The 12975-nt window shown below is 40.2% G+C and overlaps 1 protein-coding gene across 6 annotated transcripts in view; it reads right to left on the bottom strand.

The window, feature by feature from the left end:
• COL14A1 (collagen type XIV alpha 1 chain) overlaps positions 1-12975 on the bottom strand; it is a 225959-nt gene that overhangs the window by 100065 nt on the left and 112919 nt on the right. For all 6 annotated transcript variants that reach the window (XM_034668564.1, XM_019806266.2, XM_034668565.1 and 3 more), the window contains 4 exons: positions 11883-12012; positions 8992-9114; positions 6511-6660; positions 3570-3686 (listed from right to left, as the gene is read on the bottom strand). In XM_034668564.1, coding sequence (XP_034524455.1) covers positions 3570-3686; positions 6511-6660; positions 8992-9114; positions 11883-12012 — 520 coding nt within the window. The remainder of the gene's footprint in view (positions 1-3569; positions 3687-6510; positions 6661-8991; positions 9115-11882; positions 12013-12975) is intronic.

Raw genomic sequence — 12975 nt, 5'->3', positions numbered from 1 at the left:
TAACCAAAAGCCTACAATTTAATTTGGCAAGTGGGTGAGTGACTCAAACACAGATTTATTTCTGTCTCTACTAAGAGGACCTCATCCTTCTGCTATCTTTCTTTCTTTTTTTTTCTTCTTGGCTATAAAAAAAGTCATAATATTTATATGAGTAGAGGACATCTGTTGTTTCTGCCTGTTTTTCATCTATTCCCTCTTTCTTTGAATCCGTTCTTCCCCACTCTTGGTCTATGATTTGGGAAGAACTGAATAACAACCCTCCTCTCCTCCAGATACAGAGATGGGAGGCAACCAAGTCTGACCAGTCCGTTTGTTTCATGCCCTTGAACCCAATGACAGATTTAGGGGCATGTGACCCAAGCCAAGCCAATATGACTCAGTTCCTGGACTTTTGTTGGAATTATTGAGAAAGAGAAGCTCTCTTTTCACTCAGACTGGTTAAGCTGTAAGCTGGGAGGATGTCATTCCGGATCTGACTGGAGCCAACTCAGAGAATCTGGAGGAGCATAAGCACAGAGCAGAAGAGCGCAAGACTTCGTCTTGATGGCATTGTTTAAACACTTAGATCCAGATGTGCCTGGTGCTAGACACTTCCAAACTTCCCAGTATATCAGTCAATTAATTGACTATTCACTTAAGTCCCTTTTATCTGCATTTCTACCATTTACAAACAAACCTGAATGCTACAGCCTACTTTAGTCACAAAAACCTTGGAAATTTGTAGGTATTGCCTCAGATAAAACCCTCAAAAAAAGTAATTTTAGGGGAACCGAAGCCCAGAGAGTTGACCAGCAATTATGGTTAAAACAGAGGCCTCTCCACTGACTTCATCTCAGAATACAAATGCGTACGACCAGACCATGGGGACTACCTTTAAAAAAAGAGAGAGAAAAACAACTGGAAAAAATTACCTGTCAAACAGGAGGAATTTGTCAGAAGCATTCAAAAATAGGTCACTCTGGGACAAAGCTTATCTCTATCTCATGGAGGAATTAGATCCCATTTCTCTCTAGTATCTCCTCAGGGGTGGATAGGACTAAAATTTCTGCACAGGCAACGTATGTAGCCAATGGGAGCTATTACCAAGTTAAAACAAAGGGGGCTCTGAAACGCATCTGCCTATGGAAGATTCTGCATCTGACCAGAAGTCCTTCAAAGGCACCAATCTGAATAATGGTTGCGTTTCTTTGGAAAGTAACAGAACTCCACCTAAAATCAAGCTCATAGATACAGAGAATAGATTCCTGGTTGCCAGAGGCAGGAGTTGGGCTTGGGGGTTAAGGGCGGAGGGGTCATAGGAGAACTCAGTGAAGGAGGTCAAAATATTAACAAAAGAAAGAAAAGAAACACAACATAATTCTTCCCGACTCTAGGGTAGGAAGACTATTCCTTGATCGAAACTATATATTAAAATATTTAAACATACTCCCTACAGCTATCCCTACGCTCCCTCCCCACCCCTAACACTCCTCTTTGAGGCTGTGAATTAGAAACTGTTGTTGTCCGTTAATTAATATTATTCAGTTAGACAACTGGGTGAATGAGATGTAAGCTAATTGGACTCATAAATCTCCCAGCTATAAATGCTGATGAAAAATCAATTGAGCAACACTTTGTTCATTCTTGTTTAATTGAGGCTATCAAGACTCAGCTGAAGAGGTTTTTGGCAGCCTGGAAATAATACTGAGGGAGTACAAGTTAACCTCACTTGAAGATAAGAAAGAAATGTGGACTCATGTTTTTTTTTTTCTAACAAGGGTCTTAGCTTCAAAAAGAGCTTTTTGAGGTTTTAGACTACCAGATCAACGTTATCAGACACATCCATCCTCTGATAAAAATCCCAATGCTAGTTTGCAAATATGCTAAAGACATTTAATTTAAAAAAGACTTATGGAGCTCCCTAATTCCATTGATAAGGCCAGTTTTGATATATCTTTTTGTCAGTCTATATAATTTTTATGAAAGACAATGAATACCCATAGGAGCCTATGTCCCTTCATCACAACTTCTTAAATGATATTCTTGGATTGAATCTCTGGAAAAGTAAATAATTTAATTAACTGAATTTAAAAAAATAAAAAAAAATAGAAGGTTAAAAAAATTGTGGGGTAGTTTGGGAGTGTGACTTTTATCCTTAGTATTTTTTAAAAAGCCTAACAAATACCACTAAATGTCAGCCCTTCTATATGAAAATGTGACTTAAGTGGTTTTATAACGATAGATGAAATATAACTCCTCAAGATTTTATACTTGTTTCTCCAACAATTGCATGGCTTTTATGTGCTTTTGCTTAAACATCCCATAAATCATTAAATACAACCACAAAATCCATATGACTTGTCCTGACTTTTCCTTACTCAGTGTTTATTACAGAATAGTGCCACTCCCATATGTTTAGTCATGCCAGCCTAAAGAGATCCTTATAGGTTCACACATAGGGAATCAAGGAGTTAGTGGCTTAGCACTTCTATTGAGACAATGCCTTGGCTGGGTTTGGCAGGAGTCTCTTCTCGTGTTGCTTATGTCCTATTCTCACAGTCTCCATGTATTTCCAAATGCTCTCACCGCCCTCCTAATCTGTGCTTTCCCCTCTCTGGATTGGACCAAAAGTGAGACTTCTGCACTTTGGATGTAGTTATAGCCCAAGATATGGGCTACTAAGCCCAGTCCCATTCAGACCCCCAAGTTAGCTCCTTCTGCTTTTTTAAATGAGGAAACCACGATCACTTGTCCAGAAAAAAAGTTTTTTATGAATTTTATTGCCAAATTTGAAAGATTAGAAGAATCACTTGGGATTCTCCAGTGTCTCCTAGAGTCTCCCCCAAATAACAAGACACATCTTTTCTACTGATAATACAAATCATATCGAAGTAATCTTCATTATTTGATCTTATCTTCTGAATACTATCCAAGGTGCTAATGTGTTATCAGGATTAACAGTCCTTAGAAACTCACTTTTTGGGAATCAGCCTTTTGTTGTTGTTCTTGAAACTTTTAATTGAAATTAGCAGACATTTTTAGTGTTTCAACTTTGAAACTAAGTCCCAAATTGTAGCTGGACTTGAGAATGGTAATACTGGAAAACCTGCCCATGATGGCATAGATACATTAAACCGTAAACAACAAGTTTGTTGTTCCCAACTATCCCCCAAAATAAAAAGAAAAACATTAAAGGCAAATTGAGCTCCCCATAGAGTATATACCAAAGTAATAGCACCATATAATTTTACCGTGTGTTGTCTTGGCTGTCTCCTACTACCAAGAGCAACTAACATTTCTCTGGAGCTTAATATGTGCAAAGTACCATTGCAAGAATGTCTTATGGGTTTATCTCAGTGTAAGCCTCTGAGAATGCCACAAGATTGGCATGGTTATACCCGTTAAACAGATGAGAAAAGGATCATTTAGAGAGATTAAAGAATTGGCTTAACTAGCCATTCTGACTCCGTATTCTGTATGATCCATAATATAAACGTGAGGGCTCTGGTCTAATGTTACCTACATGTTGTCCACAGAGACTGGCACAGAACCAAGTACATGAATGTCTGACAAAGTCAGGTTGTACTTACCCTGGAGTGATTCTATAACCACCCTATAGGCAGTGGCGTGACGATGTACCTGCCACCGAGCACACAGGCTGGTCATTTGAATCTGGTCTGCTTGAAGATTGGTCACACCCAAAAACACTAGAAGGAAATAGAAACATACCTATGTCACGCTACAGACAATGGCACAAATGTCCCCAAGTCTGAAGTGAACTTTAACACAGCACAACTCTAATTCAAAGTTCCCATAGCCAATGAAGGGAAATTCACCAACTCAATAAATCAGTGCACAAAAGATAACTATTTTATTACTGGAAAGAGCAGTTGCAAAACATTATGGATATTATGGCCTGTTTGATATTTGTACACAAAAAAGGAACTATCTATTCACACGGAAAAGACCAGATTTTTAACCTTCTCTCTTTATTTATTTGTGTTTTCTAAATATTCCACAACTAATATATAATGCTTTTATAACTAAAAAAATTAAATACAATATACACTTATCAACCACTGAAGGATGGCCTTGGCTTAAATAAAAGAGACCGAAAAAAAGACAAAAGGGAAGTCTTACTCAAACAGGTGCAATTTCACAAGGACAGGCCTTCAAAATGTGATTGAAGGAGATGAACAAATTTTTGAAAATGTAAAAATGAAAGATTTAATACATAAAAAATTATAAAAAGCAAATACACAGATTCCTATTCATCGTAGAACACTGTGATACAAAAATGAGTCCCAGAAATGTTCTTTGGGGAAGCAATAAAAATGGTGTTTCTCCAATACAAGAAAGGAGTATCTGGTATTTATCATTCAGACTCAAGCAGAAAAAGTAGAAAATTAATATTTATTTTCTCTGATGACATCTGATTTTTATCCACATCATTTTCTCTTACTTTTCCCTCTCTCTTAGCTCTCTCATATGATAAAAATAGTTTAAAATTCTTTTTCAGGATGGTAAAAATAATCTTGTCTAATCAAAATGTACATCTTTACATTGTTCCTTTCTGTTAAATGAGAGAGACCTCTTTTCCTCAGGCCAAAAAAATAAGCCCTTCTGTTCCATAAAAAAAAAAAAAAAAGGAAATTGTTGATGATTTATGTCACCGCGCTAAATTTAAAAAACACTTTAAATTCATTTATTTGCCTTGTATGGGCTTTTACTTTGCTTGGAAGAAAGAGAAAATAAACTAGAAGCCCATCTAATTTTTACTTTAAGGACAGAATATAAAAAAATTCAATACTCTCTTTTAAGATATATTTGGAATACCCAATGTATTTATTGAAGGAGAGAAGAGGGATGGAACAGAAGGAGGAGAGAAGCAGAGAAAAGAGGATAGAAAGAGACAGGACAGAGCAGAGAGAACAGTGGTCAATAAAAAACTCATAGAGACAGAAAAAGTGGCCCAGAGAGAAAGAGTGATCTAGAGAGGAAAATGAAGGTACGCCAGTGAAGGGAAGAGGGGGGGTGGGAAAATGAGCAGGGGAATCTAGGGTGCTCCTAAGGAAAGACGGTGGGATTGCTAAACTAGATCCCTTGGAGGTTACCCTAGCGCCTGGAATGGCATTACTTCACCAGCCAAGTACAAGATCAGAACCACAGGCCAAAGTCTTTCTAGATCTGTTGAAGACAGACTATTTCTTTTGAGATTAAATTGATTCCATAATCCAGCCTTTAAGGTCTTAAAATAATCCATGAAAAAACAATTCAAGAAGCCTCCTCTAATGAAAAGCCTGGCCCTGTCTAAAATGTTGGTGGCCAAATATAGGTGGCTTGGGGTCTGGTTTAATATATGCCCCATTCTTGCATCATTCCATTCATCAAATAAATTATTTGATAGGGATGAGAGTAATTTATGGGCCAACGGTATAAAGCACAATTATTACAATAATAATAATGGTTATTCACTAGTGCTTGCCATAGGGTAGACACTTTTACCCATTGTTTCTGCAAGCCTCACAATCAGCCTGTTATCTTCGTTTTAGAGTTGAGAAAACTTGGGCTCAGAGAAGTTAAGCCCTTTGCTCAAGGTTACAGCTAATAAGTGGCAGATTTAAGGCTTTTACTTTTGACTACCCTTCTTTTTTTTTTTTAATGATTTTTTATTATATTATGTTAGTCACCATTACCCTTCTGAAGTGTGGGGCACGCACAGCATGATTTTAATTAGCACACAGCCACACCATGTTTATTTTCATTATTCATGTATTATCTTGAATGTGTATTAAAAATACTGGCCTTCTGTTTAGGATAACGATGTGGGTTTTGAAAAGTATTTAAGTTAAAAAAAATCTAAGTCGATTTAAAGAAATCTATTAAACAGATGGTGTGGAAGGATAACAAACATGAGGAATATGGAACATACATGCTGCAGTTTGGAAAACATTGCATTATACCATGGGTGTCTGCAAGTTGTATATGCCAATGAGAAGTCCCAGATGGTGTGCAGACAGCATGAAAACCCTTAAAAGGTACAGAAGAAAGTCCTTTTTGTATCTTTCATGGATGGCAAGTGTGTGTGTGCGTACATGTGTGTATGTACACACGTATGTGCATGTTCACGTAAGGGGGGAGGGGCAGAGACTTCGAGAAAAGGCAAACCTCCCCCACCCTCACCCCCCTCCGGTCCAACTTTGACTGGTGTTGGCCATGTCAGGCCACAGGCTGGTTGGAAAATTTCACTTAATGTGAAAAATGCCAACAAAGACTTTCCAGAAGGAAATCCTACCCGCCACCATCAAGTATATTTGAATGTCAGGTTCTGACATTCAGTCTGCCAACCCAGACGCTGAACTACAGCCCTGAGTGAGGAGCACACCTTTCTTTCCATGAAACACCATCCAGAAAGGGCAATGCTGAGGAAAATAAAAACCAACCGCCAAGTTGAAGCAGGGGTTGAGTTACAGTGAAAACAAAGCAGCAAAACCACATGCAGGGGCTGAGGCAACGGGACATCAGTCTTACATGTTTTCACCACGCCTGTCAGAGCATCGCCGAAGCCCGAAGCCTGGGAGGCAAATATTTTCACATTGTAGTCCATTCCGCTGAGGAGGTTTGTGATAAGAATGGTATTAATGCCAGCTCCCACAAAAGTTTCCAGGGTTGGGCCAGCAACTAGGGGAGAAAGAGTGATTTCAGTTACACTGGAAAACGGAAAAATGGAAACACTCCTGACGGGAATTGTACTGGTTCGACTGTGTTTCAGTTGCTCAGGATTACATAGAAGAGAAACAGCAGAGCTGGATTTGAACCCCATCTGGCTCTGAGGCTTAAATACCTGACTACCATGCTAGGGCTCTTTTTAGGAATCTAGTCCTTTTCCTCAAATACAGTTCTTTCCCTAGTGCTAACTCAGAGAAGCTGGTCCACCTCACGATCCCCTAGCTACCATTTTGTAAGGTCTTCACAGTGAAGCTACTCCATTGCCATAGGCTTTGGGGCACTTGCCAAACTGAAGAAGTCATTCTCAAGTGTTCCTTCTCAGACACGCAGGCTTGTCCCCAGCAGGCATGCAAGAGGCAGTAGCAGCAAATTTTATCATGGATACTACGCTATACCTTGCCACATGGGAGTCTAGCATAAATGTTACCACTATGAGTTCTAGCCCCTCCTCTTAGCATTTTTAAGAACAGACAGATGACACTATTATTCCAAGGTCTTTGACCAGTTGGCTTCTTCGGGTCTTTACATTTTCACCTCTTTTTCAGCTCAATGGAGTATTTGATTTAGCAGTAAAAACATTCCTTGCTAAGTCCTATCCAAACTTATTTACCTCCTGCGTTTTCCCATCTGTGCTCATTCTTTAAGAGTTTTGAGTTACTAACGAATTCCTAAAATACTCTTTACTTTACTTCAGAACCCCCTTCCCACAATGTATTTATATATTTCTGTGTGTACATGTTAGCTCAGTAGTGATTTTCTCATGCACCAAAATCTCTATTCAAATGACCACGTACAGTTCTTCCACTTAACTCAGAGCAAGATTTCTCAGCCTCAGTGCTATGGACATTTTGGGCTGGATAATTCTTAATTCTGCGGTGGTGGGAGGCAGGTACTGTGATGTGTCAGATGCCTCACAGTACCTGTCAGATGCCAATAGCAACCCCCCACCCTCCCAAGTTGTAGCAATCAAAAATCTCTCTGTTGGGCAGCCAAACTGCATCAACTGACTACCACCGGCCTAAAACAAAACTATTTTCCCTCAGAAAATCTGATAAATATTTATAAAATGGTCCAAAGAATGACTCTAGCAAGGCTGTTTCATGAATTAACACATGCCTCGGGCCTAAAGAAAAGCAACCAAAAAATTGATGATGGATCATAAAGAATCAGTCTGGAGCAGACCAGTGCATCTGTGGTATAGTCTTGCTATTTTATTTCAGTTCATAGAGGTGTTTGTCTGGAGAAATTGGAGGTGGGGGTATTTTACTTGTATGGACCTGGATAGTAGGACACAACAGAAAAAGCTGCGAAGTGTTCCAGGGGCAAGAGCAACACCTCAGAGGACACATTGAGCCTAATGTGCTCTTTGAGGGCAGAAAAAGTTTTTGAATGGCCCAAAGAACGTTCTTTAAATTTTCTTGCCAAATCAATAAACACAATTAGAGAACCCCTTTCTTATGAATAATCAGAAATGAAGGCCTAGGTCCAGAAAATGGACAAGACCCCTTTAATATCTATTTTTAGTTTCCTGTTTAAACTTCACAGAATTACTGAATGTCAAGAGTTGATAGTATAACAGGTGCCTCATCTCTCCAGACATACAGACCAAGGCCACGACCGCCCCTTTTGGCGCCATTCTCTTGCTTTCAGGATGGAAAGATGTGGCAGGTAAGGAGAGACAGATCTCACCAAGGTGGCTAAGAGGTTGACAGAAAACACCTTTTACTACCACAACCTTAGGGCTTTGATGAATTTTATACAGTTTCCAAATTTTATAATTTCCAATATACTTTCCAAAATGAAGAAACTAAGAAGCTAGTAAGTCAGCTTTTTCCTACTAATCCAAGAAGTAAGTCAACATCTTCCTTCTAACCCAAGAAGTAAAAGGTAGAAGAGGAATTAGAAATTAGAAATTCTGAATAGTTAAGGCTTATATATCCACTGAGCCATAGAAGCTTCTTATTCCTACCGAGTCAAGGCTTCCTTCGGCTGGCTCCTTTTCTGGGGTGTGCCTAGGTTAGGTGTATAACAAGTATGTATTCTGCCCATAAACATCATTTTTTAGGTGGGATCATAACTTCATTGTTCTGATAATATCTACCCTAACACTGAACATACAAGGAAAAAACATCTTTTTTTCAAAAAAGGTAAGACCCTTCCCACTTCTCAAAACTAGAGACAAAAGCAAAGACAGATAGAAAATCAAAACAAAAACAACTTATCTTAAAAACTATTTCAGATGCCTAATCATGGTAACAACATTTTTTACTGAGCATTACTTACCACTAACAGGTTTGTAGACAATCCTATAGCCCTTTACGGGGGAAGGTGGGGGATCCCAAGTAATGCGCAACCTGTTATACCATTCTTCTGACACCCGCAAGTTTTTGGGACCCGAGAGTGGCACTGAGCAGAGAAAAGGAAAAACAGTGGTTTAGTGTGGTTTCCATCTTTACAAAATACACTGTTAACAAAATGTAAGCTAGCTTCCCATATGTTAAGAATATTTACAAGTAAAAATGTATTAAAACACACAGTGAGATTTTGAGAGTCTCTGGTTGTTCTAAAAATCAAATATATAGAAAATAAATTCTTGTGATGGAACACCTTCATGTGAAGATCAGTAGTTCGTTCAAGGTCATTCTCATTCCTATTTCTTCAGTTTATTTTGAGTAAAACCGAACTGAATAGTGTTTACTACACATTTCTGTCTCTACACCACTGTGTTCCACTATCAAAGTATGTTTGTACAGCGATATCAAGGGTGCTCACACCGTGGTAATGATGGTGATTCTAGGAGGGAAGATTCTGGTGGTGTTTTGTTTTTTTTTTTTGCTTTCATCTTCATATTGCCTATATTGTTAGAATTATATATTATCATTTACCAATTTTTTATCAAAACATTAAGCCGTTTATGTGGAGAACCTTTGTAAACCATTGCGCATATTGACAGATACTATCATCATCATTTTGGTTACTGTTGATGGAACGTAGTTGTGTTGACCACTGCTTAGAATAAGAAGATCATCCACTAACACCTGGAAATAATTTTACTCTATAGATATTGTTACATGTGGTGGTATTTCTGCAATAAGATTTAAGTCATAGTTCCATAGTAAAAGTCTTTAAATGGTTTTTATTTGTACGAGTGTGTATATTTGCTCATCATGGAAGCCTTTTACATAGTATGCTCATTTTTTACATATGAAAGTTAAAACCAGATATTTGAGCCCAGGTCAGAAGCAGTTAGATGGAGCCCCTTTGACTTCCCATAGCCTCCCTCCCCTCCCTTTTCCTTCTCTTCCTACAGTGGCAGGCTTTACGGTGACCTTATGGAACATTAAAGGTTAAAAATAATCCAAAACTGACTTAGAACTGCAGAATTCATTAGGCTTATCTTAAACCAGCAGCAACAGAATTTTAATGACTTGCTCACTTACTTGAAAAATCCACATTTAAGTGCCCAAATACAGAATTCAGGCCTTGCCACCATTCTGCACCTAGTCGTACGTATTTGTTTGGTAACTGCGGTGGATTAAAGATGGGTGCAGGATTTTTAACCCTCCTCCCACTGAGTGGCTGAGGCTATGGCCCTCCCTTCGAATTTGGGTAGGTTCTATGAACACCTCGCCCAACAGACTATAGCAGAAGTCACCCTGTACCAGCACCAAACATAGCCCTTAACTGTCCTGACAGTTTCCACTCTCTACCTCTTGGACTCTTGCTCTTAGAGTCCTGAGTCATCACATAAGAACTATGACTCTCCTGCTGGAAACAGCACATGGAGAGGCTTGGAGACCACATGGAAAGAGAGAGGCTCAGCTGAGGCCAGCCTTCCAAGCATCCCCACCAACATGCCAGACATGTGGGTAAAGTTGTGTTGGATGCTCTAGACCGACCCAACCACCAGGTGACCTTCATACCATGTGGAGCAGAATTTCCAGCAAGCCCGGCCTAATTTCCTGACCTATAAAATCAGGCACTAGAAGAAAATCGTTCCTATTTTAAGCCACTGGGTTCTGGGGTAGTTCATGCAAGTACAGACAACCACACTGTAATGCAGATGGCTAAGACTTTGCAGTGCCTTTAACCAACGGTGTGCTCCTTGGTGCACGCTCCTCACTCGACCGTCACGGCCAATTCACCCAAAACAGACACTTAGTGGTGCCCCCCTGTGCCACCCAGCGCTGCAGAAGCTTTGCATGAAGAGGCAAACAGTATGGATGAGGTCCTGGCCTCTTACGATGTTGCTCTCCAAGGAAGGGAGACAGACAATGGACTCAGAAACACATGAGTAAATAAGAAAATATCAGACAGTCATTAGTGCCATAACATGATAAAACAACAACAACAAAGCAACAACTAAAAAAACAGGCTGATAGCTCAGAGAGTGGGCGCTACTTTGCCGGGAGTGGTCAGAAAAGTCTGAGGAGGTGACTTTGAGCTGGAACCAAAATGACAAGAAAAAGCCCCAAATGCAAACATCTGGGGAAGGATTTTCTGTACAGGAGGAATGGTTAGTACATTGGTCCTAAGGCAGGAGCAAGCTGAAAATGTCCAGGGAAGAGCAGGAAAGGAGGTATGGCTGGGGCATTTGTTAGGAGGTGAGATTAAGGAAATTGGCAGGCTCCAGGTCTCAGAGCACCTTGTAGGGACACGGGAAGGATGTTGGATTGTATCCTGAGTACAATGGGAGGCCACTGGAAGGCTTGACACAGAGGTCTGACATGAGATAATTTGTATTTTGAGAAGCTTCTTGGGCTGCTGGGAGGAGAACGAAGGATCCAAGAGTAGAAACGCTCATTTTAGTGACCAGAAAGTGAGGCGTGGATCAGGGCGGAGCCTACAGATGAGATGAGACAAGAGGACTGGCCCGCAGAACACATCTTGGAGAATCAACAGGACTTACGATGAATTAGATGTTGGAAGAAGAAAACGTAGTTTGCTAAGTCTTAGCTTTTACACATGAGAAAACTGAAGCCCAGAGTTCTTGCTCCCCCCCAGAGCCATACAGCTTGCCTGGGTGGAGACAGGATTCAAACAGATTTTTCTGTCTTCCCATCACTTTTGCTCCTTTCACCACACCACACCATGGCTTTCGGGGCACATTGCAAGGGCGGGGCATTTTCGATTAATTAGTCAGCGAGTAGGCACAGGGAGAAGGCTTCACTCACAGGTTTTTCCAGGGGCAGAGACGCTGACACCTTCTCCATCATCGTAGATGGGAGTCACCGTGACTTTGTACTCAGTGTCAGGAAGCAGAGTTTTCAGAATGAGATTGTTCTGATTTCCGGGCACCATAACCTGAAGAGAAAAGCAAAAGACCATGGTCTTAGTTAAGACCTTTGTTCCTGTTGGTGTACTAATGGAGCAGGACTATAGGGACTTGGAAATAATCAGAAGCAAGGCAATGTGCTTGGGCAGAGATGAGAAAAATAGGCATCCATGCAAAAGCTTCCTCTCTGGAATTCCCCTCACAGCAGCCCTCAGCTTATAACCTCGAAAGCAGGCTTAAATTTGAAGCAATTAGGCTCTGAGGAATAGTCTTCTCTCAACATCTTTTCAGCATTTGTAAAGTACCCAGAAGTGAGAATAATCATCTATTTTGGAAAGCAGGTGTTTATAGCTTAGGAGGGTTCATTCTATAACCCAGCCTGCTTATCATTTTTTATTCTACTTAAGTATCCTCTTGAAAATTCAGCCTCCCAATCCCAGCACTTTAGAAAAGAATGGAAGCTAGCCAAGAGCAACAGAACCACACATTAAATCTGCCTTTTCCAGAGCAAAACATATTTACCAGTAATACTAAAAACTGTGGCAGCTTTTTTATTTCTAAAAGGAGAAATAATCCTCAATCTAAAATCACCATCAAGGCTGCAAAAACCGAAATGCAGTGGTGAGGTCCACACCTCACCATCGGTGTAACAAGTCAGGTGGCTCAGGAGTGCAAATTCTGGTATCCCCCAAAAGAGCATATGGACCAGAAAAGCCACATGTTCTCAATGTTAAAACCACAAGACTTTCGGCCTCTGCTTCGGCAGTCAGATGCTGGCACACCTCTGGGCCATTTGAAGAACTTAATCATGGCTGGAAAAATGCTAAGATCTAAGAACTGACCCAAACGTATTTAAAGGAGTCACAAGACTGGAACAGCTGGAGATGCTTTTTGATTCAAGGGCTGGGTAAAATGCCAGCAGGGAAAGGGCTGTGTTGTCTACTTCTGGATGAGGGACGAGACCTATAAATCATGGACTAAGCCCTGGGCAG

This window comes from Ailuropoda melanoleuca, chromosome 9 (genome assembly GCF_002007445.2).
Source record: "Ailuropoda melanoleuca isolate Jingjing chromosome 9, ASM200744v2, whole genome shotgun sequence".
Taxonomy (NCBI): domain Eukaryota; kingdom Metazoa; phylum Chordata; class Mammalia; order Carnivora; family Ursidae; genus Ailuropoda; species Ailuropoda melanoleuca.
The sequence above is the reverse complement of the archived record's forward strand: the minus strand, read 5'-3'. Positions and strand labels throughout refer to the sequence as shown.